General features: G+C 48.5%; 1 protein-coding gene across 6 annotated transcripts in view; it reads left to right on the top strand.

Annotated features, from left to right (window-relative positions):
• The window catches only part of MSI1 (musashi RNA binding protein 1), a gene marked incomplete at its 5' end in the record, with an annotated part of 37,522 nt that extends 13,610 nt beyond the window's left edge, over window positions 1–23,912 (top strand). For 3 of the 6 annotated variants that reach the window (XM_084649299.1, XM_084649296.1, XM_084649301.1), the window contains 9 exons: window positions 8,712–8,760; window positions 12,174–12,256; window positions 12,868–12,985; window positions 14,812–14,892; window positions 16,204–16,260; window positions 19,316–19,384; window positions 19,489–19,661; window positions 20,341–20,406; window positions 21,678–23,912. In XM_084649299.1, coding sequence (XP_084505425.1) covers window positions 8,712–8,760; window positions 12,174–12,256; window positions 12,868–12,985; window positions 14,812–14,892; window positions 16,204–16,260; window positions 19,316–19,384; window positions 19,489–19,661; window positions 20,341–20,382 — 672 coding nt within the window. In that variant the 3' untranslated portion in view covers window positions 20,383–20,406; window positions 21,678–23,912. The remainder of the gene's footprint in view (window positions 1–8,711; window positions 8,761–12,173; window positions 12,257–12,867; window positions 12,986–14,811; window positions 14,893–16,203; window positions 16,261–19,315; window positions 19,385–19,488; window positions 19,662–20,340; window positions 20,407–21,677) is intronic. The other 3 variants (XM_084649297.1, XM_084649300.1, XM_084649298.1) reach the window with 3 other exon arrangements.
• Window positions 23,913–26,578: the final 2,666 nt, after the last annotated feature.

Here is a 26,578-nt window from a genome sequence, read left to right as displayed (position 1 = left end):
GGAACCAATCTTTCTGCTCTGGGACAGAGGTTCTGGAAAGGATTAAGGTCACAAAGTCCATGGAGATGTCTCTGGGCTTGAGTCAGCTTTTATTTGCAGGAAATAGTTTAGATTTCACAAGGGACAATTTCAACAGTCCTTCCTGGAATCAGACTACCAGCAATAGGGCTAGACGGTCTTTTTTAAAGTGAAATTTAAAAAAAGAAACCATCAGAGGAGGAAAATATCTTCCACCTCAGCCGGAGCTGGTGCTGCATCTAGTTCAGCAAGTGTGAGTGTGCCCCAGAGAACCCCAGAGCAACTTTGGAGGACCCAGATCCTCAACTTCTTCCTCTTTTACCTCAGTCCTTGGGAACAACTCCCTTTTTTATTTTTAAAGGCATCTGAGTAATTTGTTTGGCTTGCTGAGCCCTAAAGCTCACTGTATGGGGGTACTTCTTCCCATTCATGACAATGAGAAAGCTCAAGCCCCCTTTCTTTTTCAGGGAGCCTTCTGATGAGGATGAGCTCTTGGCCCTGTTAAACTAGAACCATAGAAGTGTTGTTTCCTTTTCTCAAGAAGGAATGGCGGTCTGCACCCAATTCTAGAAATTGGAATGACTGAGCAATTACATAAGGAAAATCCAATTCTGCAAGGTTTTCTCCTGAGAGATTAATCCTGACTCCTAACCCTCCAGGCTGGTTTGAGGCCCTTGACCTTCACAATGATTACTTTCACATTTTGGTAAGGAAAAAGTACAGGAAGTACCTCAGAGGTTTGTGGTAGACAATTACCAATTAGTACAAGGTACTCAACCCTTCAGGCTGGTTATAGCCCCCAGAGTGTTCACCAGATCCATGGAGGTGGCTGTGACTTGTCTATGTTGCTTGCGCCTGCAGGGGTATCCATAGCTAGATGACTTGCTTATGAGAGCTCGGTCTTTCAGTGAGGTGGCCCATATCTTGTGTTCCCTCTATATATCTCCCAGTCTGAGGGTAAACAAGGAAAAATCTACCTTGGTCCAGCCTGGGTTTTCACCTTCATAGTGGCCACCTTAAATTCTACAAGGGTTCTAGCTTGTCCATCACAGGGCAGGTTTTGAGATCTCATCCAGGCAGCGAACCTAGCCAGGTCCAGGCTAGAAGACCCTGTGAGATTTTATCTTTAGGTGTTGGGCCAGATAACTGCCTGCACCTTTGTGTTACACGCACATGCACGTCCATTAGAAGGCCAGGGAAGTGACCCTTGCAAGGGTAGTTGAATCCTGTACAAACTAGTAGTTCACAGCTGGGAAATGAGTGTTCCCCACTCCCGTAATCAAAAACTCTAGTGGACACTGCTGGAGAATGTCTTAAAAATAATGTCCTTCTCCCCTGCTCATGATAGGCATGATTTCCTTTGCCCTAGGTTGGGAGAGCACAATTAGGATCCTTAATTGTCCACAGTCCACTTCAGGGATCAAAACTCTACATAAACTTACTACAGCAGAGGCTCGTCAGACTTGCTTTCAAATCCTTTCTTCCACAGATCAAAGGGCAACTGATGCAAATTTTTATTCACAACATGGTTGCAATTTACATCCTGAACAGATGGGGGGGGGAATTTGATCACCTCCATTGTGTCAGCAGGCAACTTGTCTTGTGGCAATGCTACATCTGGAACAAAGGGATTCCCTTTACTCTGCATCTGGCAAGCATGGCACCAAAGATGCTACAGCCAATGACCTAAGTCAGAAAAGCGCAGATCAGTATGAATGGTCATTCAGACTCTTGGTGGTTCATCTGATATTTGCCAGGTGTCCAAGGATCTGCTCAAGAGCAGGCAGGCACAGGCATGTCTATCAGCCCCCTTTCATTTACATTGGGGGAAAGGGACTCCTGTTCTCACTTTTGTCATCCCCAGAGCCGTGAGAAAGTTTCAGCAGGACCGAGCCAGGGTGGTGGTCTTAGGACTGGCATGGGCACAACACATCTACTTTTGGGAGTTTCTGTCCCCGGGCATGGATCAAGCAACCATTTACTCCTCCCCTAAATCAAGCTGTGTTGTCCCAGCAGTTTGGTTGGTTAGGACACCAGGACTTCATGTCATTTCGCCTGATAGCATGGCTGTTAGGTTTCCAGTTCATCATGATTTACTATTTCCTGTTCCGTCTCTTCCTGAAGGTCTCATTCTTAGCAGCCATCACTCCTTTTACTATTTTCTAAAAAGATACGGTAGTATCTCTTCAAATGAACACGGGTCAGCTGATCTGCTGTTCATGGGGAAGCCTTCTCCACTTCTGCCTTCAAAGTTCTTATTTGCAACTTTCATCAAGATGTCCACCTGCAGAAGGTCACTCCAAAACTTTACTGGATTTTCCTCTGAATCAGTCTGCCCATCCCTCCCCAAAGCCCCAGGACTGTATTAGTCCCATCAGTTCTTTTTTAAACTCAGTTTACTAAGTAATTGAAAAGGTTAGACTGTTTGTGGCCTTTTGAGGGAAAACCTGGAGGCCAAGGCCTATCTGCTCAAAGGCTATCTACATGGATAATACTGTACATTCAGTCTAGTGAACTGGTTAACATCCCTCTGCCTAAACGTCTCAGGGCCTACTGAGGGCAGCTTCAGTGCCACTTGTCCATCTGTGAAATCTGTAGGTTGCTCTCAGTACTGCAGCAAGATCAAAGGCCGACTTTGGGAGGGAAGAGCTTCAATTCCTGGTCAGCTAACAGAGCTCCTTAGCCCGTTTCCTCAGGGAGGACACTGCTAGTAAAACTGCCTAAAGTAGGACTCGGCAGTAGCAATGCCATGAAGGACTAAGCACCCTCCCAGCAAGATGAGAAGTCAGTACCTGTGGCCCCAGATTTTTCGGGTGCCCTACGCAGCCGCGTATGTTACATATGCCTAATGATGCCCCTGTCCCTGAATGTATTTCCTCCACAGAGCCACATTGTTCCTCCCTCCTCCCCATCGATTTGGTGCCCAACTCCAGATAAGGTTTCTGAAGGAGCTGGGGGGCTGCTAATGAAGGGGGATCATTATACCCTCTGTCTATAGAATGTGGGACTCGGGGAACATGCGTACGCCCCCTAACTACCAAGTAGTGCTCAAAAAGTCCCATTGCCATGTGATTCCTGTGGCTGAGCTCTGTGGAGGCAATCCATTTGGAGTTGATAAGTTAACCTTTTCCTTCCCCGGACAAGGCTGAGCCTAGTGGTTGAACAAGGAGGAAGACATTCTCTCATAGCTATAGAAGAAACATAGGCCTTGAACTTCTAACCTCAGATGTTGGACAGCTACAGCCTTGACCACTAAGCTAAACACTCATCTGCTGTGTTTCAACAATTAAAACAACTATTTATGTAAGAGGGAGAAACAAGACAATTCACCCAGCAAAACTTTTGTTAATGCCCAGTTACTATTGTATGTTCTGTCCACTCCCCATTACAAGTGCATTGCAACTATATTGTTGGAACTGTAAATGCTATTTTAAAAAATCAGAACATTCTGAAGTTAATTTTCATCATGTTCCAGTATCCCTGCCCACCTTCCCGACGTGGGGTGGAGATCACACCCTGCATTCCTGTTCCCACTGGGCATCCTCTCCCTTTCTCAGTACAAGCTCAAAATGTTTCTCTGTCTTCACACCTCTCAGTGCACAGACCAAAGAATCCCCACATACCCATTGCAAACCACTTTTAACTCTGTCCCTTTCTTCGTGGCCAACGTATTCTGTGCCATCCCCCACACCACCCTGTCCCCAGTCCCCTCTTCACATCCCTACCTATCCTCAGCATACAGAGTGGAGATCCTTTCTCTCCCCCATGTGTACACTGAAACACCCCCCTCTCCAACCCTTTCTCACATCTCCTCAATAGGGAGTTGAGACCCCTGCCCAAGATGGGTCCCGCCCAGCCATGTGGTCCATGGGCAGGATTACAGAATGAAATAATTTATCCTAATGCATATGCACAAGAGGGTGGGGAGAGTTTATATGGCAATAGGGTGGTGGGGGTGTGGTCTCTGGCCTGTGTATGGAGTGGGGGCAGGGACAGGATTCAAGTTGGTGTTGGAGCCTTAACTGGGAATTTGCTGCCAGACTTGAAATTCTTAACTATAATATTTTTATAATGGGTAGTTTTTGTGAAGGGAGTAGAATACATTCGCAGCCTCATTTGTGCACTGCAATGCCTTTTGTTGGGGCGGAGGGGGTTTGAATTTCAACAGGATTTTGTTTTACAGAAAATAAGGCAGCAAAGCCCTCTTTGGGCTGTGCTTGTTTGTTTTAGTTTTGCTGGTTGTGTGCATGAGCGAGGGAAATCTGGGGTAACTCTGCTCCTGTTCAGCCCAACACTCTCTCTGTGAAATTGGCAGAAATCGGGGTGGCTCTGTCCTCTAAATGACCCCGTTGGGGGGGGGAGCTCTGGGGAGGTTCTGTGCTCCCCTTCCTCCTCCTCCTCCTCCACTTATTTTTGTGAGATTGGGGGAGATTTGTGCATCCCTCCCCTTTGATGAGAAGAGAGGGGGGTGGCTCATTGCTACTTCCCTCTTTGGGCAAGCTTATGTTGGAATATGGGTGGGTGGGGGTGTTGGGCAGCCCCCCATCTGGGGGGCTGGGGCATTTGGAGGCCGGTCGTGGGGTCTGGTCATAGATGGGGGCTGCTGTGCTGGGTATGCCGTGGTATGAGGTGTAGCGTTGCACCAGCGCTGTGCGCCCAGGTGGCACTGCAGGGGGAGCGAGGTGGCACTGAAAGGCCGTTTTGTGTGTGTGTCCGGGGCGGGGGGGTGCGGGCGGCCCTCTCTCACACAGGCCTGCGAGGCCAGCTCCTGGTGAGACTCGCCGCAGCAGGGTGTCTTTGTGTCTGTGCTGAGCGCTTTGCCGAAGAGCATTAGAGCTCGCACTAATCTGATCCAGCAGCTGGGATTGGAGGGGCCAGGGTTACCATGGTAATCAGGCCCCAAGAGAAGCTGTCCCCAGCAGCCTCTTTTGTTCAGGCCTAACTCGGCGTTGGCAAAGCCAGCGCGGACCGGAGAAGAAAGGCTCAGGAGAATGGGCCAGGGAGTGGCAGGGATCCCAGCGGGGGCTCTGCCCAGAGAGGCACCCAACAGCCAGCCACAACAATAGCCGCCCGCCAAGGGCTGCCACTCACACTTAGTGCTTGGCCACATGAACTTGGCTGCTGGGGCCAGCCGGCCCCACTAATCCCGCCTCCCCTGCCCTGGGTTTCCATGGACACAGAAGCCTGTTGAGGACACACATTAGCAGTTTGCGAGTTGAATGTGCACCCGGTGCGGTGCTCGGAAAGGCCTGAGCCGCTGGGAATGTGCTGAGGGCTGAAGGGGAGCCTGGCCTTCTGCTCTCCAGGAGCTGCAAGCTCCGCATCCCCTGGCTTCCGTTCCTGCCACTGATCTTGGACAAGTCACTTTGCTGCTCTGTGCCTCAGTTTCACCATCTGTGAAATGGGACAAATAACCCTGACCCACCTCACAGGGAGGCTGTGGGCTTTATTGGTTCATGTCTGTAAAGCACCCATGCTTGGCATTCCTAGGGGCGTCTCCCTGGCAGAGTGAGCCCCCTGTCTGAACCCCCTGGCCTTGCCTAGTGACAGCAGGCAGCGGCAGCTGAGCTCACAGTTAGGCACTTCCCAGGTTTCCCTGCAGTTCTGCCGTATTGTTTGGATTGCTTAGTTTTTTGCTCTGTGGTTGAATTCTTGCTCTTTCTGCTCTTCTACTGGAAGTTTCTTTGTTCTTGTTTATCTTCCATCATCTACTTTGCTCTCCACAGGGTGGCGCTGTTTGAGTCCTGTGTTGTGTAGTTTGAGAAACCTGTCAGGGTGGTGTTTGAGATGCAAAGTGCCTCCTTGCACTGTGTCCGCTCTGAGCTGCTGGAGCGAAGGGTATCCTGCAATGAGCTCCACTTGTGTTGTGTTGTGTGGGTTTTGGAGTGTTTTAGTGTACTTTGTCCCCAGGACAGCATGAGGCTCTTAGGATGAACCAGGGCCAGCTCAGCTTATTGAAGTGTCCTGGGAGTTACTGTGGCAATGCTAGCCTGATAACTCCTCGTGATACTGTTGTGTGACACAGCAGGGCAATTACAAGGGAGTTTGACCAGTGGGATGGGGAATTGCAAGTGGCCACCCCATGCGGACAGTCCTGGACCACTCACGCTGCTCTGACAATGCACCTCAATCCTGACGATTTGTAACCCTGGCTGAGCCAGACCTGAGCCTCTCGGGCTGCTGAGGCACCTTAATTCTAACCCGCTCGTGTTCTAGTTTGGACCTCTCCTAAAAGAAATTCACCAGCTGTGCTGAACTGTGAGTCAATTTCCAAACTAGTCTGAGCTCACCAAACTTATTTAGCCTATTATGTTGGAACGATGTGACGCAGGGTCTCGAGAGGTGAAAGTCTGAGGAATCCATTTTGCTGTGTTTTGAACTGTTATTTATCTGTGTACACTTCTATTGATACTCTAAAAGTGCATTTGTGCTGGTATATAAAATGGTCCAGGTCCTAACGGGATTTTGTTTGATCCTAGAGTTCCTGGATGGGAGGCTCAAGATATTGAAAGGGTGCAGGAGTTGGCTGAGTTTTGGGGCACTGCTATAGCGTTGATGTAGGGGATAGTTGTTTTGAGACTGTAAATGTCTTTACATTTACTAGTCCGGTGGGGCTTATTTTAGAGTACAGAGTGGGCAATCTGACTTTGGAGGACTAGATTTCAAAGGAGGGGATTGGCTGATTTTTAGGGGACTACTGCTAGCTCCATCAGGACATGAGGCTTAGTTTGGGATGGTAACTGCTATGATTGGGGTTCAAGCACTGCAAAGGGGCAGCTGCTGACTTCAGGGTGTTACTGAGAGGGGCATGGTATTTGTGCTCCATCCCACTCAGGCCCACATAACCTTAATTAACCCATGGGATCCACCAGTCGTGAAAGCTCCCTCCCTTTCCAAGCTCTGAAGTAATAAAGACCATTGTAAAAAGTGGGTATGGCTGACAAGATAGTGTAAGCGAGCAGCTGGAGCATATTTCCACCCATTGGGCAACTCCCCCTCCCACCTGCCTCAGTGGAGAGAAGCAGGTAGCATGGAGTGTCAGACAAAGCGTTGGTTGTCCTATCTTCCATCTAAACTGTTCGGACTCCTTCCACTCAGCTTGGATCACTAGTGAGTTTCTCGGGTCTTGGCCTCACTAACCGCATGGATCTTGGGCCTAGATGGGAAAGTTCAAGTCCCAGTTCCCTGGCTGTAGTGTGGCGTGGGATGGTAGCTGAGTCCTCTGTATGTCATTCTGCTCTTTGGAGCTGGCAGATGTGGGTGGTGACCCCTGTTCTTCGGGGGACCCAAGTGACCACACAACCCTTTTCCATGTGACATTGTGGAGGGTATTTAGTAATGGCCTCCTTTCATCCTCCCATCTCACCTATGGGAGAAAGGTGCCTGTTTATCTCACTGGCAGCTGAGGTGGATGGAGCCCCCTTGTCAGGGGGATGTTGGTAAACCCCCTTTCCCATCTCATTCCAGCTGCAAGCTCTCTTTTGAAGGAAGCCTGGGGCTTGGCCATCTGACAGTGCTGGTTGGTGGAGATGGGTTCCACCCCAAGTCCTTTCTCGGGAGGCAGCATCTCAGACTCCTTCACTGAGCAAGGCTTGGAAGGAGGAAAACAGGGAATTGTAAGTGGGGGAGGGAGAAATAGCTTATCCCAAGCAACGTAGGCTGCATTGGTCCCTCCCGGCTGTCGTTGACTGAGGCGGAGGAAGGCCCTGGCTAGCTGCTGTACAGATCCTGTTGCCCCTCCCTTGAGCACTTGCACATCCAGTTTCATAATCAGATTAAGGCAGTGCTTTAGCAAGGAGCATGGGTCAGTGGGACAGGTTTACATGGTGGTTTACGCTGAGAGGATTGGAGTGCGTTTTTAACTCTGCTTGGCCAGACTTGGAGCTGCACAGATTTGCTTCTCTACAAGGAACTACCCAGCAGAGCACAGGCAGGGGAAGGAAAGTTGCACCAGGCACTGGTGGGGGCAGGGGGTGGAGGGGGTGAGTGGCCCCAGGGTTGGGGGAGGGGGATGGTTGGTGTCCGCCTCCACTCCCCCCATTCAGTAGGCAGCACTAGTTCAGTCCTTGTAGTAAATTTGCTCTAATTACACCCTCCAGCAGTAGGAAACCTCTCTTAGATGAAAGCTCCTCTGGGGTGGGGGTGGCTTCCCAGAGTCCCCAAGCAGAGTCTCTGTTGTCTGAGGCCTCCATTTTCCATCTCTATGAGGCCCCTTATTCCTTCTCCCCTCCTCAGGCTTTGGTGTGTGCACACGGACACCGAGACAGTCAGTCAGTCTCTCTCTTTCTCTCTCTCCCCACCCCCCATCTGTGGAGCTGTAGGCAAATTGTCCAGGGCTGCTTCCTGGTTCAGTGGGAAGGAAAGTGCCTGCCTTCCCCAGGAGCATGGCTAGGTGGGAACCTGTTCCAGCACCCTAAGTTTTGGATGGAGATGGACCTGTTTGGTTCATGCTGGGAGCCCCTGCCTGCAGTATAGTGGGAAAGCTTTAATGTGGGGGGAAATCCTGTTCCCTTGTTGGGTCAGGGCCCTGGGACTTGGGGGCCTCCCAAGGGTAAGTGAATGGTTGATTTTTTTGTGTCATGTTCTGCTTTGGGGGCAGGTGGGTGTCTTGTTTCTCTCTGGCATGGGGCCGGCAGAGGTCTTTCTCAGTAATAACCTGATCTGAGCCCTTTCCTCCTTTGTGCTCCTTGCAGGTGGATGATGCTATGCTGATGTTTGACAAGACAACCAATCGACACCGAGGTGAGGGCAGCACCCTGGCGCTGTGTGTGTGTGTGTAGAGTTGGCAGGGGATTGCGTAATGACAGGAGCAGATGTATGTTTGTGGTGATGGGGCGGAGGTAGTATCCTGTGGCCAGCAGCAGGGCATGCAGGTCACAGCTGCTCTTTATCTCACCTTCCATCACCCCATCCCTTCGCATCCACATCCTTTAACAAAGTCCCTCGCAGCACAGAGAGCTTTTGTCCAGACCGTTTCCTGTGCTGTAAACTTGCCGAATGGCTGATATGTGAGAGGAGGCAGCCTCCTCCCCTCCCCAGCTACCTACGTGGCTCCAGTTGTCTGTGTGTGTCTTACCTTGTCCTGAGCAATCCGAACCCTGGGGAAGCTGACGCAAGACCCAGAAGAGTGCCTGCCTCTGACCCCTTCCTCAGCCCAGGGCTCCCAAGTCACCTTTTAATCAAATCCCATTTGTGGTATCTGGTTACAGAGTGGGAGCCTGGCTTTGGTATTCAGGCTCTTCGGATCAGGCAGGAGAGCATTGAGTTTGAGCCTTAGTTTTGGAGGTGCCTGATTCTCTTGTACATGTGCCCTCTAACTGGCTATGACTCTTAGGTGGACACCACAATGGTGTGCACCATACTGAGGACACAGCTACGCTATGATGGTGGCAGCCCTTTCCTAGGCCACGGCCATGTTCACATGCAGCACTAAGCGCTTACATGGTGTGTCTGTCTGCTTCAGACTCACACAGGAAGCACTTTCTGCTTGTGGCTCTCTCTCCCAGCTATCCTTGCGTATTCACTCTTGCTGCCCAGGGTGCCCTTCAGTGCATCCCATTTTGTTACTGTTTAGGTGATTCTGGTTGCCTGATTTTATACACGTACCATTCCAGCTAGCCTGATGGTGGGGGGGGGGAAATGGCTAGCCCATAATAAATTATCATATCCGGCACCTCTGCCCTCTACAGGAATTGGCTAGAGCGAAGTAAGCAGTCATGAAAAAAGAGGGAGGGTCCTCACATGGACCAGTAACTGATTAAAAGATAGGAAACAAAGGGTGGTAATAGATGGTCAGTTTTCACAATGGAGAGAGGTAAACAGCAGGGTCTCCCAAGGCTCTGTGCTGAGTCCAATGCTGTTCAGCATATTCACAAATGATCTAGAAAAGAGGTAAACAGCAGGGTCTCCCAAGGCTCTGTGCTGGGCCCAATGCTGTTCAACATATTCACAAATGATCTAGAAAAGAGGTAAACAGTGAAGTGCCAACATTTGCAGATGATACAGAATTACTCCCTATAGTTTTCCGAGTAGCAGCTGTGTTAGTCTGTATTTGCAAAAAGAAAAGGAGTATTTGTGGCACCTTAGAGACTAACTAATAGTGACCTCCCAAACTGGCTGCAGAGAGTTACAAAGGGTTCTCACAAAACTGGGTGATTAGGTAACAAAATGGCCAATGAAATTCAGTGTCGATAAATGCAAAGTAATGCACACTGGGAAGCGTAATCCCAACTATATATACAAAATGATGGGATCTATATTAGTTATTACCCCGCAAGAAAGGTATCTTGGAGTCATTGTGGTTAGTTAAAACATCTCAGTGTGCAGTGGCAGTCAAAAAAGCTAACCAAATGTTAGGAACGATTAGGAAAGGGATAAATAATAAGACAAAAAATATAGTCATGCCACTATATAAATCCATGGTATGCTCACACCTGGAGTACTGCATGCCCCATCTTAAAAAGATGTGTTAGAATTGGAAAAGATACAGTGAAGGGCAACAAAAACAGACTAGGAGAGATTAACAAGAAAGGGTCTGTTCAGACTAGAGAAGAGATGATTAATGGGGGACATGATCGAGGTCTATACAATCATGACTGGCGTGGAGAAAGTGAATAAGGAAGTGTTATTTACCCCTTCACATAATGCAAGAAGCAGGGGTCACCCACTGAAATTAATAGGCAGCAGGTTTAAAATGAACATAAGGAAATAATTCACACAATGTGCAGTCAACCTGTGGAACTCATTGCCAGGGGAAGTTGTGAAAGCCAAAAACATAATGGGGTTCAAAAAAGAATTAGGTATGTTCATAAAGAATAGGTCCATCAATGGCTATTAGCCAAGATGGTTAGGGATGCAACCCCATGTTCCACATGTCCCTAAACCTCCAACTGCCAGAGGCTGGGATTTAATGACTGGGGACAGATCACTCAGCAATTGCCCTGTGCTGTTCATTCCCTATGAAGCATCTGCCACTGGTCTGACCTAGTATGGCCATTCTTATGCAGAGCATTACAGAAGGGGTAGGGAGGACTGCCTTCCTCTGAGCCATCAGGTATTGGTCCCTGCCTGAGGCAGGATACTAGACCAGATAGACCAGTCATCTGGTTTGGTATTGGCAACTTCTTGGCTTCAGTGTAGGGTACTTATCTTGAGTTCCCAAGGCACCCAGATATCAGATCATGATAGGGGCAAAATAAATGCCTACCTGGAGAGAAAGGAGAAGCTCATAGAAAGAGTCCAGTCCAGCTTGGAAAATACTGAAAAATGGAAAAGTGTGTGTGTGTAAAAGTGATTTTTAGCACTGGTGAAGTTGACTCAGAAGCCCTGGAGGCTGAAAGCTCCATTTAGCCACAGCTGCAATGCAAGCTCACTCAAAGTCCCTCACTGCCATGCCTCAGCTCTTCCCCGAAAGGGCCACCCCTAGCTGTGAAAAGGAAGTTTGGACTCCAGAGCCCAGTCAGTCCTTTGCCAAGACTGTTAGCAAAGGGGTCCATTAGAGATGTGCTCTGAGCATAGGGCTGGGAGGCAAGAACTTCCAAGTTCTGTTCCCACCTCAGATACTTATAGATGGTGTGAACTTGAGCAAATCACTTAACCTTTCCATGCCTTGGTTTTGCTCCAGAAATAGTGATGCTGATACTTTCCTGTCACACACAGGCTGTAAGGACTAATTTGTGTACAGGCAGGGCTTTGAAGATGAAATGTGCTGAGTATCACTATTTGGGATGGTGATATTTGTGATGTGGGCGCCTGTCTGTTGGGGACTGGACTGGGACCCACCAAACTCATTTCACATGCTGAACAGCATTGGCAGGAAACAGTTTTGTTCATATGGACCTCTGCTGGATTGGAACCCTCTATTGTGGTATCCGTCATTAAGCCATCTAAGTGCCATGGGCTTTAATGAAGCGGGAAGGTGCAGAAATGGAGATGAGAGGGAAATCTGGGAGAGGTCAGTGATTTCCCTGCTCCTCATATGAGTGCTGCATGCATGCAGGACTTACTGGAGACCAGAGGGGAGTGGAAGTACTGCCATGACCCAACTGGTCCACCCCAGGAACCTCTGGGTTGCCTTCTCTCCTGGGCATGTGGGACTGGCAGGTACTGATCACACAGCGTTCTGCCCTGACCAGGAAGTGTTGCCCTTTCTTCAGGGTTTGGATTCGTCACATTTGAGAGTGAAGATATTGTGGAGAAGGTGTGTGAGATCCACTTCCATGAGATCAATAACAAAATGGTGAGTGTGAACTGCAAAGCCGGCAGTGGAAGGATGGGGCAAAGCACTAGGGCTCTGGGACTGCAGGTAGGAAGCAGATGGGACCCCTGAAATCACTGCCCCAGATCTAGGGAGGAGATACTCAACAAGGAGGGGAATGACTGCTGGTATTTGGAGCCCAAAAGGCAATGCAGTCTAACCATAACTTGGAATTGTAACTTTGTGACCCCGAGTGCTGTACAAGCGTTAGCAAAACTTCTCCCCAGCCCTGCGAGGCAGGTATCTTCTTTTAACAAATGAGGATACTGAGGCTCCAAGGTTGTCTTGCCGAAAGTCACAGAGACAGTCAAGGACAGAACCATGGGTAGAATTTTAGTCACCTGTTTTAACTACTCAATAATGCTGCTTCTCTAGCAGAGTAACAGGGCGGGGGAGGCTGCAGGCAGTGTTAGTGGCTGCAGAATGGGAGGCAGGGTTGGGGAGTGGTGCGTGGGACAGAGCAGGCATAGTGGTTCCAATGCAATAAGGCAGCCCTTCTGGCCCGTGGCCCGCAGTACGGTATGTGCTCCGAGCAAATGTGCAGTGCAAGTCAAGGCCGAGGTCCAACACTTTTTTTTTTTTTCTTGTGGCAGGTGGAATGTAAAAAAGCTCAGCCAAAGGAAGTGATGTCCCCCACTGGCTCTGCGAGAGGGCGGTCCCGAGTGATGCCTTATGGGATGGATGCCTTCATGCTTGGGATTGGCATGCTGGGTAAGCGCTGCAAAAGAGAACCCTTCTCTCTAGCCCCCACATCATAATTGGCGGCAGCAGCAGGGGGCTCTGCTTGGGGCAGAAGGCTTTATTCTGGGACTGCGTTTCTAGGTGTAAGACAATGGGGGAGGTGGCTCAGGCTGTTCAAGAAGAAATTGGATCTATGACATCAGACCCCATTTTGAAAAGCAACACTGAAGCTAGGAGGAGGAGGGCTGGGATCAATGTATGATCACAAATCGCCCTCTGGTGGCAGCATGGAAGAACTGTAGATGTACCTCGTATGCACAGTTCTAGAGGTGGGGTCACACAAAAAACAGGAATGCAGTTGTGTTGGGAGGAATTTTAAGGCGTAATTGGAATTCCTGTCCAATATAATACCTATAGAACAGGATATACACTATGCTTCGGCACAAAAAAAGGGCTGTATATGCCCTGGCAACACAACTGAGCCAAAAGCAGAGTTTTCCACATCCAGGTATATTCCTGCCATGCTAGGCCAGACTTTACAATGAATGTTTGCTTCAGGAGCCCCCAGTAGTATTAGTCACCCTTCTTCTGTTGGGCAAAGGGGAGAGTATCACTTCAGATACACAGGCAGAGCATGTTCTCTGTGTAGCATCCTAATAAACAGTCTCCTTGTTTTCAAGGGGGATAAAAATGTTCTTGAGAATCCAGTGGAGCCTGTATACCACTGACTTCCCTCCTTTAGGGAAATCAAACGGGCCATTCTGACAAAGGAGTGTCTGTGTGTGGCACTGTGGGGACCTTTTCTCTGTGACTTCAGAGCAAATGTGTTCAGGTTACAAAGGAAAAGGTGTGAATCGTCCCCTCTGACTTCCAGCCCAATTAGCTCCTTTTAGGGTCTGAGAGTCAAACTTGGTTCTTTCTTGCTTGAGCATCACCAGCAACCCGAGCCCATCCAACCTGTAGGTGTGGTTAAGGTGAACAAACACAAGTGTCCTTTGGGTCAGGGCCCCTGTGGGTGGTGCTGGAGGAGGAACATTCAACCTAGCACTTGGATCCCAGCTTGGGTTGGCTGGGCTGGCAGGCAGAGGAAAAACACCTCTTTTTTGCATTTGCACTCATCACATTCTCACTGGAGTTGCTGAGATAAAATAGATCTGGAACCCCACAAAGCCACTTCAGATTTTAGTTTTTGTGTTTTTTGAGTAGAACTGTAATTTTAAACCAGCAGACTCAAATGAGTCAGTGGGAAATCCATGTACACTTGTCATGGGAGAACTCAAATCAAACATTCAGTTCTTAGTCAGCTGCTGGCTTTCTCATGGGACTGTTTAAAGTAGGTGATTAGCTATGACAGCTTCTCAGGAAATGGGAAGACTTGTAATAGTGATCTGTGCCAGGAACAGGCTATCTGCCTGCATGTTTTCAGCCACCTGTTTTTTTTGTATCTACTTCAGAATGTTAGTCAGCAGCTCTATTACGAAAGTAGATGATGGGTGATTTAGTACCAGTCAGTCATCCATATGCTCCCACTGTCTCTAGATCCCCTTTTCACAAAACCAGCTAGTGCTTTAGTTTGTGGGACCTTGAGCTTTCTGACCGGGAAATCTACATGTCTTTGCAGGGTAACAATGTCTGGAACCACGAAGGGGCAATGTATTAAAATTCCATTAAAATTCTTCCCCAAATTCCTGCACGGTATGCACTGTGTGCGCACGCGTGTGTTGTTCAACTGCTATGTTACTTGGTCCTTTCATAGTGTGTGTTCATTGTTCAGGCTATGGGGAGGCAGGCAGAGCTGGGACTGGAAAGTGGCATTGTGTGCGTTTGTGTAACAATCCCCTCTTCTCTGCTGGCAGGTTATCCAGGTTTCCAAGCTGCCACTTATGCCAGTCGGAGTTACACGGGCCTTGCGCCTGGCTACACTTATCAGTTTCCTGGTAAGTGCCTCTTCCTGCCCAGTCATCCAGTTTGTCCTCACACTAAGGGAAGCCTGTAGCATGTGACCGAATCTCTGCCTGTTTTACCCTTGCCCTAGTTTGGGCTTTCTTTAAAACTGTGAAGGTGGGAGGGGACGGAGGCCTGGAATAGGTGGGAACCGCCTACTGGCTAGTTAGGAAGGAGGCTGTAGCCATGTGAGTGTCTGCTGTTGTTATCCTCTCACTCCAGTGACAGGAAATGTCCTAGGTTCATGCGCCCCCCTCTCGGCTAGGTTCCTCTGTGGGGGCTGCTATTACACAGAAGGGGCCTTGCAGCTCTGCTGGTCTTGCTGCCTCTGTGTGTGTGTGTGTGTGCATCTGTCTCTCTGCCAGAGTCGCCACCTTTCTGAAAACAGAGTGCAGGACTTGACCCCTGCTAGCTTTAAATGGGCCTGAAGTTCCCTAGGCCTCCTAAATGTGAGAGTCTAAGTTGCAGTGAGCTGTATCCTGGATCTCTTAGAGGCCCAGCAAACCCCTCTTCACAACACTGCATATTAGTAAATTCCCCTAGCTGTCCCATTCCTTGTCTTGAAGCCCAGATGTGACCATCACTGCCTGATCCCTGATGAATGCACTGTAGCTGCTCTGAGCTTTCTGCTGGCCTCCTCTCCCTCCCCTGCCTGCACAAGCAAAGAGTGGGATGCAGGGCCACCCTATAAAAGACTGCCCTGCTGTTCTCGGGACAAGTGGCAACTCTGAGTGTCCCCTGCCCTCCTCTGCCCCCCATCCCCAATAGACTGTGTAGAAGGCCTGACATTAGGCGATTGGCAATGGGCTCTGGCAGCTTTCACCTCTAAGCTGCTAGTCGGAACCCCCCCTGCGTTGGCGGCGACTGAAAGTTGCTGTCTGGTAGTCTGTGCGAATCCAGTTGCTGGGTCTCAGTCCTAGCGAACCAGGTGTTCATATCACAAAGCCACCTCCAGCTCAACTGGCACTTGTTGGCAGTCCTAGCTGCGAGGCCAAGGATTGGCTGGGCCAAAGAGACTGAACTCCCCTTTCAACCCTGAGGCGCACTGTCTGGGCGGCTTCCACTGCCCTTGCCTGGGCTGTACCTGTTCTGGGGGTAAGCAGAGGCTTTCAGTCTCGCGTGCTGTCAGTCCAGCTCAAAATTCATTTAAAATAAAGAGTCAAAGGCTGGATGCTGCAGTGACTTCATCCCTCTCTGTCTGGCCTTGTGTTCTATCCAGAAAGGCCCAATGCTGCTGTCTCTCTACCAGATCCCCCTCGGGGGCGTTTTACAAGTTCCTAAGTTGTCTTACATTTCGTTTTTAGAATTCCGTGTAGAGCGGACCCCTCTCCCGAGTGCCCCCGTCCTCCCCGAGCTCACAGGTCAGTCCCGCTGATTTCCTAAAACTCACAAGCTGGAAGGGGAGAAGGGGCTTTGGGTTATTCCAGTGATGTCGCTGCCCCATAGCTTGGCGCAGTGAGACTGGAAACGTTCCTCATTTCCTCTTCCATCTGCACTAGCTACATCAAGAACAGGGGCTGGGGGCGAGGGGTGGAGAGGGGAACTGAACCATGCATATCACATTGGAGGAGATGAGAGATGCAGGTCTTACATGATGAGGGCAAGTGGGCTTGAATCCCCAGATTCTCTAGCTTCTGAACTGCTGCTGTTCCCTGCTCTGTTTTCGCTCCTTATCCAGCAGTTAGCCTCTGAATCATTTGTGAAAACCTTGTTGCTAGTAATGTGAATTCTAAGAAATCCACTACTCCAGTCCCAGCCTGAGCTGCTGTAGTGCAGGGCACTGGACCTGGGAGAGCTTGCAGCTACTTTGATCCCGCCTGGGAGTTAGTGTAGGGAATGATATTTCAGCACTGGGTATGGTGAAGCTCACTGCTACCTAAGCCCCAGGCTCGCTAGGCAGAGAATGGTAGAGGAACATTGAGTGTGGTGGAGCTCCCAGCTGTACTCATCAGTGGTGGTGGTTGAGCATGGTGTAATAGAAGGGGGGGTGATGAAGTTTTGCAAAGACTAGTCAGGAGTCTTGAGTATTTCCGCAAAGTATAAACACACCTGCTTCTTCCCCCAGCTCCTCAGACCTCTGAGTTTGTGTAGCATGTATTCTTGGTGCTGCTCTTTCCATAGGATCTTTGTTCCATGGCCACATTTTCCCAAGCTCTGTAGCATGCATGGTATTTGTCTTAGAAAAGCAGCTATGTCTAGCAGTGGGCTGGCCTCCTCCTCCCTATACACCATCCCATCTTCCATAACATCCTTTCACTCTGACACTTCCTTGACGCCATCTGTTTTTTCAAGGACTGGATTTTCCTGCAGTGAGGATACAGACTTCTGCAGGGAGCTTATTCTTTGGAAGCTTTGCTAGCCGCAGTGGGTTTGGGGAGGATTGGAAGGGGAGTTTTCCAATGGCTCAGAATAGTGCTGATCCTCCTAGAGTGTGCACGTCAAAGAACGCTGAGGTTGGTAAAACAAATTACTCAGAGGGAAGTGGGGTGTATTAAGTTAATAAAGCCATCCCCGGGAGCCTCATATATAGTTGAATAGCCTCTGAAATTCCACCTGTGGCTGTGATTCTGACAGTTCCCAAACAGAGTAGGGTTGGACTGCGTCTGTATTTGAATAGGGGGCTTCCCAGAAAAAAATGGGTGTTGCAAGAGTAGTGTGGATAACTCAGTAAAAGGTGCTCTTCCCTCTAAGTCCACGTGGGACTAGTGCCCCTGCAGGGTGTGAAGAGGCACCTTGCTGCTGGAGGAGCATAAAACAGAAGTCCTGCTCACTGAAGCTCATTAGAGACTGGTACTTTTGCCAGCAGTGAACTATTAATGCTGGTGTCCTGGTTAGCTGCCATGTTGGGTAATTACAACCTCTGTCCCTAGATTCCCTTCAGAATTTCAGCTGGAGACGGGGGTATTCCTCACTTTGCTGCTGTGGGCTGTTAAACAGTCACTGGGCAGCTTGTGGTGGTGGGTGCTCTGATTCATGTGCACGCCTTGGGCTTGCTCCCATGAGGTACGTGCTCCCGCAGCTCCTGCTGAGACATCCGGGGGAACGGAGGACATTGCAGGACCAGGCCAGTAGGTTGTGAAGTGCTTCAGGAACCTTCTGGCTGAATGTGGCTCTATAAATGTAAACCATCAGCCGGGGCTGTATTGAGTACAATTGAAACAAGAAGGGTGGTTCTCTGAAAGTCTCGGGTGCTGCTCCTGTATGAAAGAGCTAATGAGAGGGGAGCTTCCTGGGCAAGGCAGAAGTCTGGTTTCTAACTAGATAAACTACAAGGCAAAAATATTTTTCCTACAGAGGAAATTGGATTCTTTCTCAGCAAAACCGGCCCTTTACTCACCACAACAGCATCTTTGGGAGAAAAATACTGTCCGCTCTGTGCTTATGTTTGCTGAAGACCTATGATAAGCCACTAACGCAAATCTAAGCCCCCAGTGTGATGTACACCTGAAACCAGACAAAGCCTGCAACTAAACATTCCCTCCTGAGCTAGTCTGGATTTCAGCCCTTTAACTCAATCGATTTGTTCTGACCTCTTTACGTTGCTCTAAACAGAATCACAGTGGATTTCGCAGTAGAGCATGAAATGCTGACCCAGTCATGTTAGGGGAAATGAGAACAGTACTGCGTAGGTGCCTTGTGGCTTCAGGGCTGGGCACCCATGGCAGTAGAAATATGGACGACATTTGATACATATAAGTTAAGGCTTCCAGTGTTAATTGTGCCTTTTCCGGCTTCTGCACTGCCAGGCGCATGCTCCACACTCTTCTAGAGTGGACAGCCGGGGGGTTGCAGTTGGCAGGAGAGCTGGAAAAGTAGGGAGGATTGCATGTCTGCAGCCATGTGAGATCTGGGGTGGAGGAGGTTGCGTGAGTATTGAACCATTACTGTTGGAAGGTGCTAGAGAAGGGTGCTGTGCCCCAGCATGGCTGGAGAATGCCGAGCATTGGAGTTGTCTTCTGGATGAGATGTCAAACCAAGCTACTGACCCTCTGTGCCCACCAAAAATCCCCAGAGTTGGGGTGTTAGCCTTTAGGGTTGGAGCCAAATGCCAATAGCCATCCTAAATTCCCCATGCCGGTTCACCTGGCTATGGGATTCTCAGTCACTTCCTGTCCTGAGTTGGCATGTGGCGTTGCGGTTTGGCAGCGTCACCCCAGATGTCGCTGTGTTTCAGTCCTGAACGAAAAGTTTCCTATGCCGGAATTGGTCAGTTCAGTTGCTTGAGGGCTTTTCTAAATGAAAGCTGTCCTGTAAATGCAGGGCTGTGTGTTCCTCCTGCGTATCCATCCTGAGTGTAGCAGGTAACGTGCCAAGCTCATGCACCTTTTTGGCAGCTGTTCCCTGGAGGGAAGGGAAGGTGCCTGCTCAGGAGCGTCCCTTGGTGCCGCTATGAAAGGCCTGTTCCTTCTCTTCCAGCAATTCCCCTTACTGCATATGGGCCGATGGCGGCGGCGGCGGCAGCAGCAGCTGTAGTGAGAGGGACAGGTAACTGCCACTTTCCTACCCGGGGAAGCAACCTGGCTGAGGTTTGCACTGGGCCATGAGAGGGGGGTGGGACGGGGTTGCATTTTGGGATCTTCACCATGTAGTTTTGCTTCCTCCCTTAGGTTCTACTCCGAGCCGCACTGGTGGGTTTCTGGGCACTACCAGTCCTGGGCCAATGGCAGAGCTCTACGGAGCAGCCAATCAGGATTCAGGGGTCAGCAGTTACATCAGTGCTGCGAGTCCAGCTCCAAGTACTGGCTTTGGTCACAGCCTAGGGGTGAGTGTTTCACAGCCAGCTGTTGAGGTTGGGGGGTAGAAGGAGGTGGGGTGTATAAATCATTAAACCTTTTGGGATGGTGATTTCTACAACTATGAATACCCAACTGACAACCGCTGCAGGCAACCTTGAGGCTTGGTTACTGCAATATACAGTTCCTAGGCATAAAAACACTGAGCTTAAGGCCCCAATTCGTTCCTAATGCAGCAGCCTACTTAGCTTACAGAACAGGCTGCTGAGTGCATGTCACCCCAAACTCTGCTCTACACTGGTCCCCATTGAATACCAAGTTAAGTGCTAGGGCTTGGTCCCATTCTTCAAAGCCCTCCGCAGAACTGGCCCAAGCTACCCAAGGGCCTGTTACCTCACTCTGCCACATAGCCTGCCATGACAGCCACCTTCCTCTGGGCTCATGGAACTAGCACCTCAACGGTGAGACTCGTGAGCAGTGGAAACAGCTTTCCCAGCAGCTGGGCCATGACTGAGCTCACCACTGTAAGTGTTCAGAAAGACCACAACTATTCTCACTGTCAGAATGAAACACAGAACTCCCTTCCAAAGGTGGAACGTACATGGGTCCCCAGGAATAACACAAGGCTGGACAGGGATGGGGAGAGTGCAGAGCAAATATCTTTCCTTTGGTTTGTCTAATCGGGGGATTTGAATTCTTCCTCTGTAGGGTCCCTTGATTGCAACGGCTTTTACCAATGGGTACCATTGAAGCTAGCGACCAAGGAGGCAGGAGGTAAGATGTTTGAACAGGAGAGGTTGGGAAGGTGTGAGAGGAGTGAAGCTAGGCTCAGGAGGGGATTTTATTATTAAGTTACACTGAAAGTTTCCTATTGGTTGGGCCAACATTCAGGGGCTTCATCTGAAGATGAGAGCAAGGAGGCCAGGCGAGGGGCTGCATTCTGTCCTGTCCACCCAGTGACCCAGGTTCTAATTCCTTGTCCCAGACTTCTGCTCCCCAAGCTTGAAGTGCTGCAGAGGCATTCCATTGAGTGTGGGCAGGAAGGGACAGGAAATGGTGTTTTGCTTGAGTAACCTCTTTGGCCAGTTAGAGCGTCACTGTTGGGCTCTAAAGGGAAGCTCATCCAGGTCTCTGAGGCCAGAAGAATAAGTGGCTGTGCCCCAGTGGTAGCAGGGAGAAGCGGAAGCCCACAGTTGGAAGGGTGTGGAGTGAGGGAAATGGAGAGGATAGCATGGAGATCTGGTAGAAATAGGGGAGTTGACGGAGACAGAAAATAGACAGGCACAGTTGGCCAAAATCCTAAGGCAATGTGAGCTCTCGCACACAAGCCCCTCCCACCCTTTACTTTGCAGTACCCTGAGTGCAGCTAACTCAGCAAATCTCACTGCTGCTGAGAGCACTGCATCTCTGGAGTGCTGTTTCCTCTCCATGGAGGTGGTCTGTGGGAGAAAAGAGGCTTCCACATCCAGATGGGAATGGGGAAAATCATACACGCAGCTGCAGCTGTGTCCCTGAGAACGGGGTGAGGGGGAGCTGTTCGAGGGTCTTGGTGCACACCTCAAAAGTGGCAGAAGTTTGGTAGTTCAAAAAGAGAAATGTGACTGAAATGAGTAGGGCAGATGTTTCCAGGGAAAGGGTGTGACTGGGCTGCTTCTCTTCAACCAGGGATAACTTGAGTGCAGTTTGCAGCGTATAACTAGCCTCGTCTTTACTAAAGAAGTTTGACCCAGGGAGCCTGCAGATCTTGGCATGCAGTACTCCTTGATCCAAGAAGTCAGGCTGCACTGCATGCTGGGGCTTGTCCCTTTAGCCCACACCTTCATGTTAAAGATAGGGGAGTTGCATTCTGCCCCGCTTCTTTGCCAATCAGGTGCAATCTTCATGCCACTACCAAGGTGCCAGCACAATCCTGCATTGTGGGAAGTTTGGACACCCCCTGTTCCTGTGTCAGACAAGACAAAAAACTGAAAGGATGTTAGTTTTTCTTTTGTTTGTTTCTGTCTCCTCTACCCCCCGTACTCCCCACCTCTGCTGGTCTCCTGCAGATTTCCCCAGTGACCTAACCAAGGACAGCGGGCTGGAGGATCTGGTGAGCCTTGGGGGATGAGCCAAGGTTTCCTTTTTATTGAATAAAACTGCACACTGCCGGCTGGCTGCCAGGCTCCTGCTGACCTGCCCTGATCTCTCCCATTGAACAGACCACACTGGACTGAACCCAAGGAGATCATCTCGCTTTCTTACTAACCACCGATGGTTTACGCTTCTCCCTCCCCCAACCCCCCGATTCTTCTTTATTTATTTTATTAGCTGGTAGTTTTATTTTTTATTTTATTTTTTTATCTTTATTTTTTGGGGGGTGACCCTCTTTTTCATTGTTTGCTCTTTCCTGAGCTAGTAGACATATTTTATGAATTGGCTTTGTGATCGTGTTAGGTAGTTTTTAATGAGGAGTATTTTTATTTGGCTTTGAAATTGTTTTGAATTTTTTCAACTCTGTTGTCAACATTTTTAAAGGACAGTCTGTGATGTGAACGCAGTTCTGAAGGGAAGAGAGATGCAGAGAGAGAGAAGGCTGAGCAGAACTGATGCATTTCTTCTTCTTTTTTTTTTAAAGAAACTGTTTTTAATTGTTTCTGTTTTGTAAATGTGAGGTTTTGAAATGTGTGAAGCTCCAAGGATCTGAAACGGTGGGACATCGCTATGGAACAAAACAAAATGTATATTTTGCTAAGTAAAAACACTACCCTTACAGCTGAAAGTATTTTTGTTTTCCTAGATTTAGTTTTACGTGGGGTTTGCTTTTTCCTAGTGTATAATATGTAAATATCGCGAGGTGAACCTGGCTGCAGCCTGACTCAAGGTTCCTGAACCTGGCACCTCAGTGTGAGCAATATTCTCCAGCAGAATCCTGACAGGACTCCTTTCTTTTTTGTACACCTTTTACTGTAAGATTTTAAGACCTCTGAGATGAAGGGGGGAGAGAGGGGAATGAAACTTACCGGCTATCGGCTATTTTGCTGAGCGGGTTAAAGCGGCTTCCAGTCGCCTGATGTATGGGCTCCCTAAGTACATCATCTGCTTTGGCTAGGCAAAGGGCTTTACTGTCTCTGCTTGTTTTTGTTATTTTGAAAGGAATTGACTCTCCAAATAGTATCACTTGTGTCAAGATGGTCTGGGGAAGGGCATCCTCCTTTAGGGGGCAGGGTATTGGGAAGGGCTCATTGTCAGGGGTGAGATGTGGGGGTGGTCATTCTCTGAAGGGCAGGGCATTGGGTGGGGGAAGTCATTAACTGGGGGTGGTAATGTATGGGGGAAGGGTGAGTAAAGGGCTTCTCAGGGATCATATGAATTCTAGAATCACAGCTTCCCATTTGCTTTCCTCTGTGTCCTGAAATCTGTGGGAGTTCATCCTCTGTCCTGTAATTTGATTATATGGTCCCTTCTCCTGAGGCTGCCCAAGCCCTTCTTAACAAGTGGCCTCTGCTGTGAGGTTGCCTCAAGCAGGGATTTAAGGGGCAGGTTTGGGTCTGGATTTAAGTGAACCAAAGACCTTGTTGGGGGGGGAGGGGTGATTAAGCCTTTTATTAAGATGCAGCCCAATGCTTTCCCCAGGGAAATAATGCAGCTTCATCTTAAGTTTTAAAAATCATTCCTGCTCTTCTCCCAAAATGAGCCCCAGTAAGTGAGAGGATTGGAGGGAGGCCACAGGGCCCAAATGGACCCCTTCTTCCCTTCCACTTCCCGCTTCCCTTGCTGCATTGTGGCTAGTCTTGAGACCGAGCAGCATGGGCCGTGCCTGACCAAGCAATACATCTGGAGAGTTCTGTTTAGTAAGAGGTACTTAATGGGTTAGTACTGAAAACACAAAGCAATAATTTTTGTTACTGAGACAAGAGTCTATGTCTGGGTTTTTTTAATATTTCCTAATTAAAGAAGAGCTGCATTGTATGGGGTTTATTTTTATTCTGTATACTTCAAATTTGGGTCTGCAGACAGTGCTTTCTTCCCTCTTGGTACATGCGCTGAGCTGCTTCTGTGCCCCCTTCCATGTACCTCCCAGCCCCACTGTATTGCCACTGGGCTGTGATTCGCTCTCCAGCCAGTGCTGCTGCTGCCCAGAGGCTGGGGCTCCAGTTTGAGGGTGGGCATTTTTTAAAACGAAATAAAACTATGTTTTGAAGCCAGTAAGTTATTACACTCCAATGTTTGTTCTCTCCACACCTGTAACCCTTTTTCCAGATTTCAGTTTTAAATTCCTAATAAATTATTTGAAAATGGTCCTTCACAGTTGTGTTATATGTATGAGTGGCTCTGAATTGGGGAAGGCTTCACCCAGGTTTGGGGATGCTGGGAATCTTGCCCTGTGGTTGGCACACAAGCCTGGGATCCACAGTCCTGGCATTCAACTCCCAGCTCTGGTACATCCCTTAACTCTCTTCTGAACATCTGTTTCCCATCTGTAAGACAGAGATGATGATTTTTCTCCACCTCACAGGGGTCATGCATGGCTGTCTGTGGATTCCAGAAAGGGAGAAACACACCAGGAAATCAGAAAGCCTGGAAGTATTCTTTGGATTTGCTGAACACAGGAGTTAGATTGCAAGAAAGCAAATTGTGGAGAATGAAGAAATCTAGTGAATAAAGAGCACTGGGAGGAAATATTAAAATCTGCTAGTGTACAAGAAAGTTGGGGAATCCTAAAAAGCACTCTAATTAATACACAACAATGTTGCTGAGAGAAGAATGCAAATAACAAGCAGCAGCTAGTATAGTTTCATGAAACACTGTTCAAAGATCTGCTGGTGAAAGTAACCCCAAGAGTCCTGATGGAGTCTGCATTTAATGGAAATTCTACTGTGTTTTCACAGCTATCAAGGTGGGAGGCTTTGGGATAGACTGATCCATGAAGACCAGAGCTTTCATCTAGTATTCTTCAGTGATACAATGAAATGTATCCTGTTTCTCCTTGTTTGGTGTCTGGGTGGTGCTCACTAACTTGCTTTCCCACACTTTAGCATTGGTTGTTTGGAAATCACCAGACGCAATTGCTCAGAGACTTGAATTGTACCTGCCACATGTGGGCCTTGTGCAAATGGGACACACAAAAATACAACACACACAACCATTGAGTTGTTCTTTGGGAGCACGCACGCTAAAACTGGAGAGGAAAGAAACTCCAGAAGGTTAAGGCTTACAAGCAAAAGGAAAGGGCAATAAAAGGAATACAATAAGCTAGCTAGAGTAGTGGAGAACAAGAAGGCTTACAAGTATATGAAAAGTGAAAATAGTAGCAGGAAAGACAATGGGGAAAAGGTGAAATTAATGGTGATTCTAAAGCAACTGAGATACTGAATTGTTTTAAATCTGGCTTTAATAAAGAAGAGGTTTGGACAATTTAGTCACGAGAATCTTGAACAATGACTTGATAAAAAGCAGGGAAGAGTACTTCGAAAATGAACACATACTTAAGCAAATGCTCTGAATAATCTGTATCTCAGGGTGTAAAGGGAACTAGTTAATTAACTTTCTGAATCAATGAGTGGGAGTCTTAGAGAACTGGGGAGGAAACCAAGAGTTTAAAAAACAACAAACAGCACATGGGGGGACACAAAAGGAGGAAAAAAGTAATCCTGGTAGTTGCAACCAGTAAAACTAGCTACAGTCCCTTAATACAATTATAGTGAGAATCTGAGCAGAGGCCTAGAATTTAAGGCAGTTCTCCAACCCTTTCTCTAGCCCTTGAGCATTTCCAGCAGTGTTTGAAAAAGTAGGAGCACTAGTGTAGACTGGTCACCCAGTGGTTTTGACACTATGTTAACTAGACCTACTCTGAGCAGGCTTAGAAGACAGGTTGGTAAGAATGGAAGTGGTCAGTCTCCCACTTTTGCTAGTTTTGGTGTGGTGGTACAGATACTAGACAGAGTGGGAGAACTGGCTAAAAGTCTCAGTGTAGTTGCATCCCTAGAGGATAATGGAACCATAAGTAATAAATATGGCAAGTTTTTATTTATAAAAATAGTTCTGGAGAGACTTGATCACACAAAGCACAAAATGACGAGCCCCAGGAAATGCAGTACCTGGAATATCTGGATATTAGTAAAGCATGCAAATGAAACTTGTCCATAAAAATTGAGACATTGAAAAGCGCCAGATGGGCCACAGATTAAGGGGAATGATGATAAAGTATTGGGTGGGTTGTAGGGAGGTGGCTAGTGGGGAGCTGCTTATGTTTAAACCCACTTTAATATCCTTTATTATCTGGAAAGTAGTCAAAACTCCGTGAGAGACATGACTGGGTGCTCCCATCACATGCCAGCACTGGAAAATCAGTATCTCTGAGATAAATGATAACCAGGTGGGTGAGTTAAAAATAGTGGACCCAATTCACCCCTGGAGTAATTTTGCTGAAGTTGGAGTTACATTAGAGAGAAATTTGGCTCTCTCTCTAAGTTAGATGGTTTGTCTTTCCAGGAGTGTGAGTACCATGCCACCTGCTTATTCCTGGAATCAATTAATCAACAGTTCTTTCCATTAGCAACTCTGTCATCAATCTGATGACATCTGACTGGAGAGAAGTGGATGCAGGTGTTGCCAGAGCGGTCATGGGTCAGCAGGATCATAGCCAGAGAAAGATCTGGCGGTGCAGTGCTAATTAGAGGTGCACTTAGTAAAGTCTGTCATGCTAGAATTGCTCTTAATGTGGGGCACTATATTCATCATTCCTGTTATACACCGTGTATTCGAGTGAACGAAACATTTGTGTTTTCAGGATGGTTTTGATACATGGGAGAAGGGAAACTTCAAGGTGCTGGTAATTCTCCAATGCCCTCTGGAAAGGGGTTTGCAAAGTCGGTTCTATTGACCAAATACAGGCCAGGTATATCTACAACACTGCCCTGTGCATCTTTAGTTCTAATGTTGCCTGTGGAGATGGCAGGTCCCAAGA

Source organism: Lepidochelys olivacea, assembly GCF_965140295.1.
Source record: "Lepidochelys olivacea isolate rLepOli2 genome assembly, chromosome: 15".
NCBI classification, from domain to species: domain Eukaryota; kingdom Metazoa; phylum Chordata; order Testudines; family Cheloniidae; genus Lepidochelys; species Lepidochelys olivacea.
The sequence above is the reverse complement of the archived record's forward strand: the minus strand, read 5'-3'. Positions and strand labels throughout refer to the sequence as shown.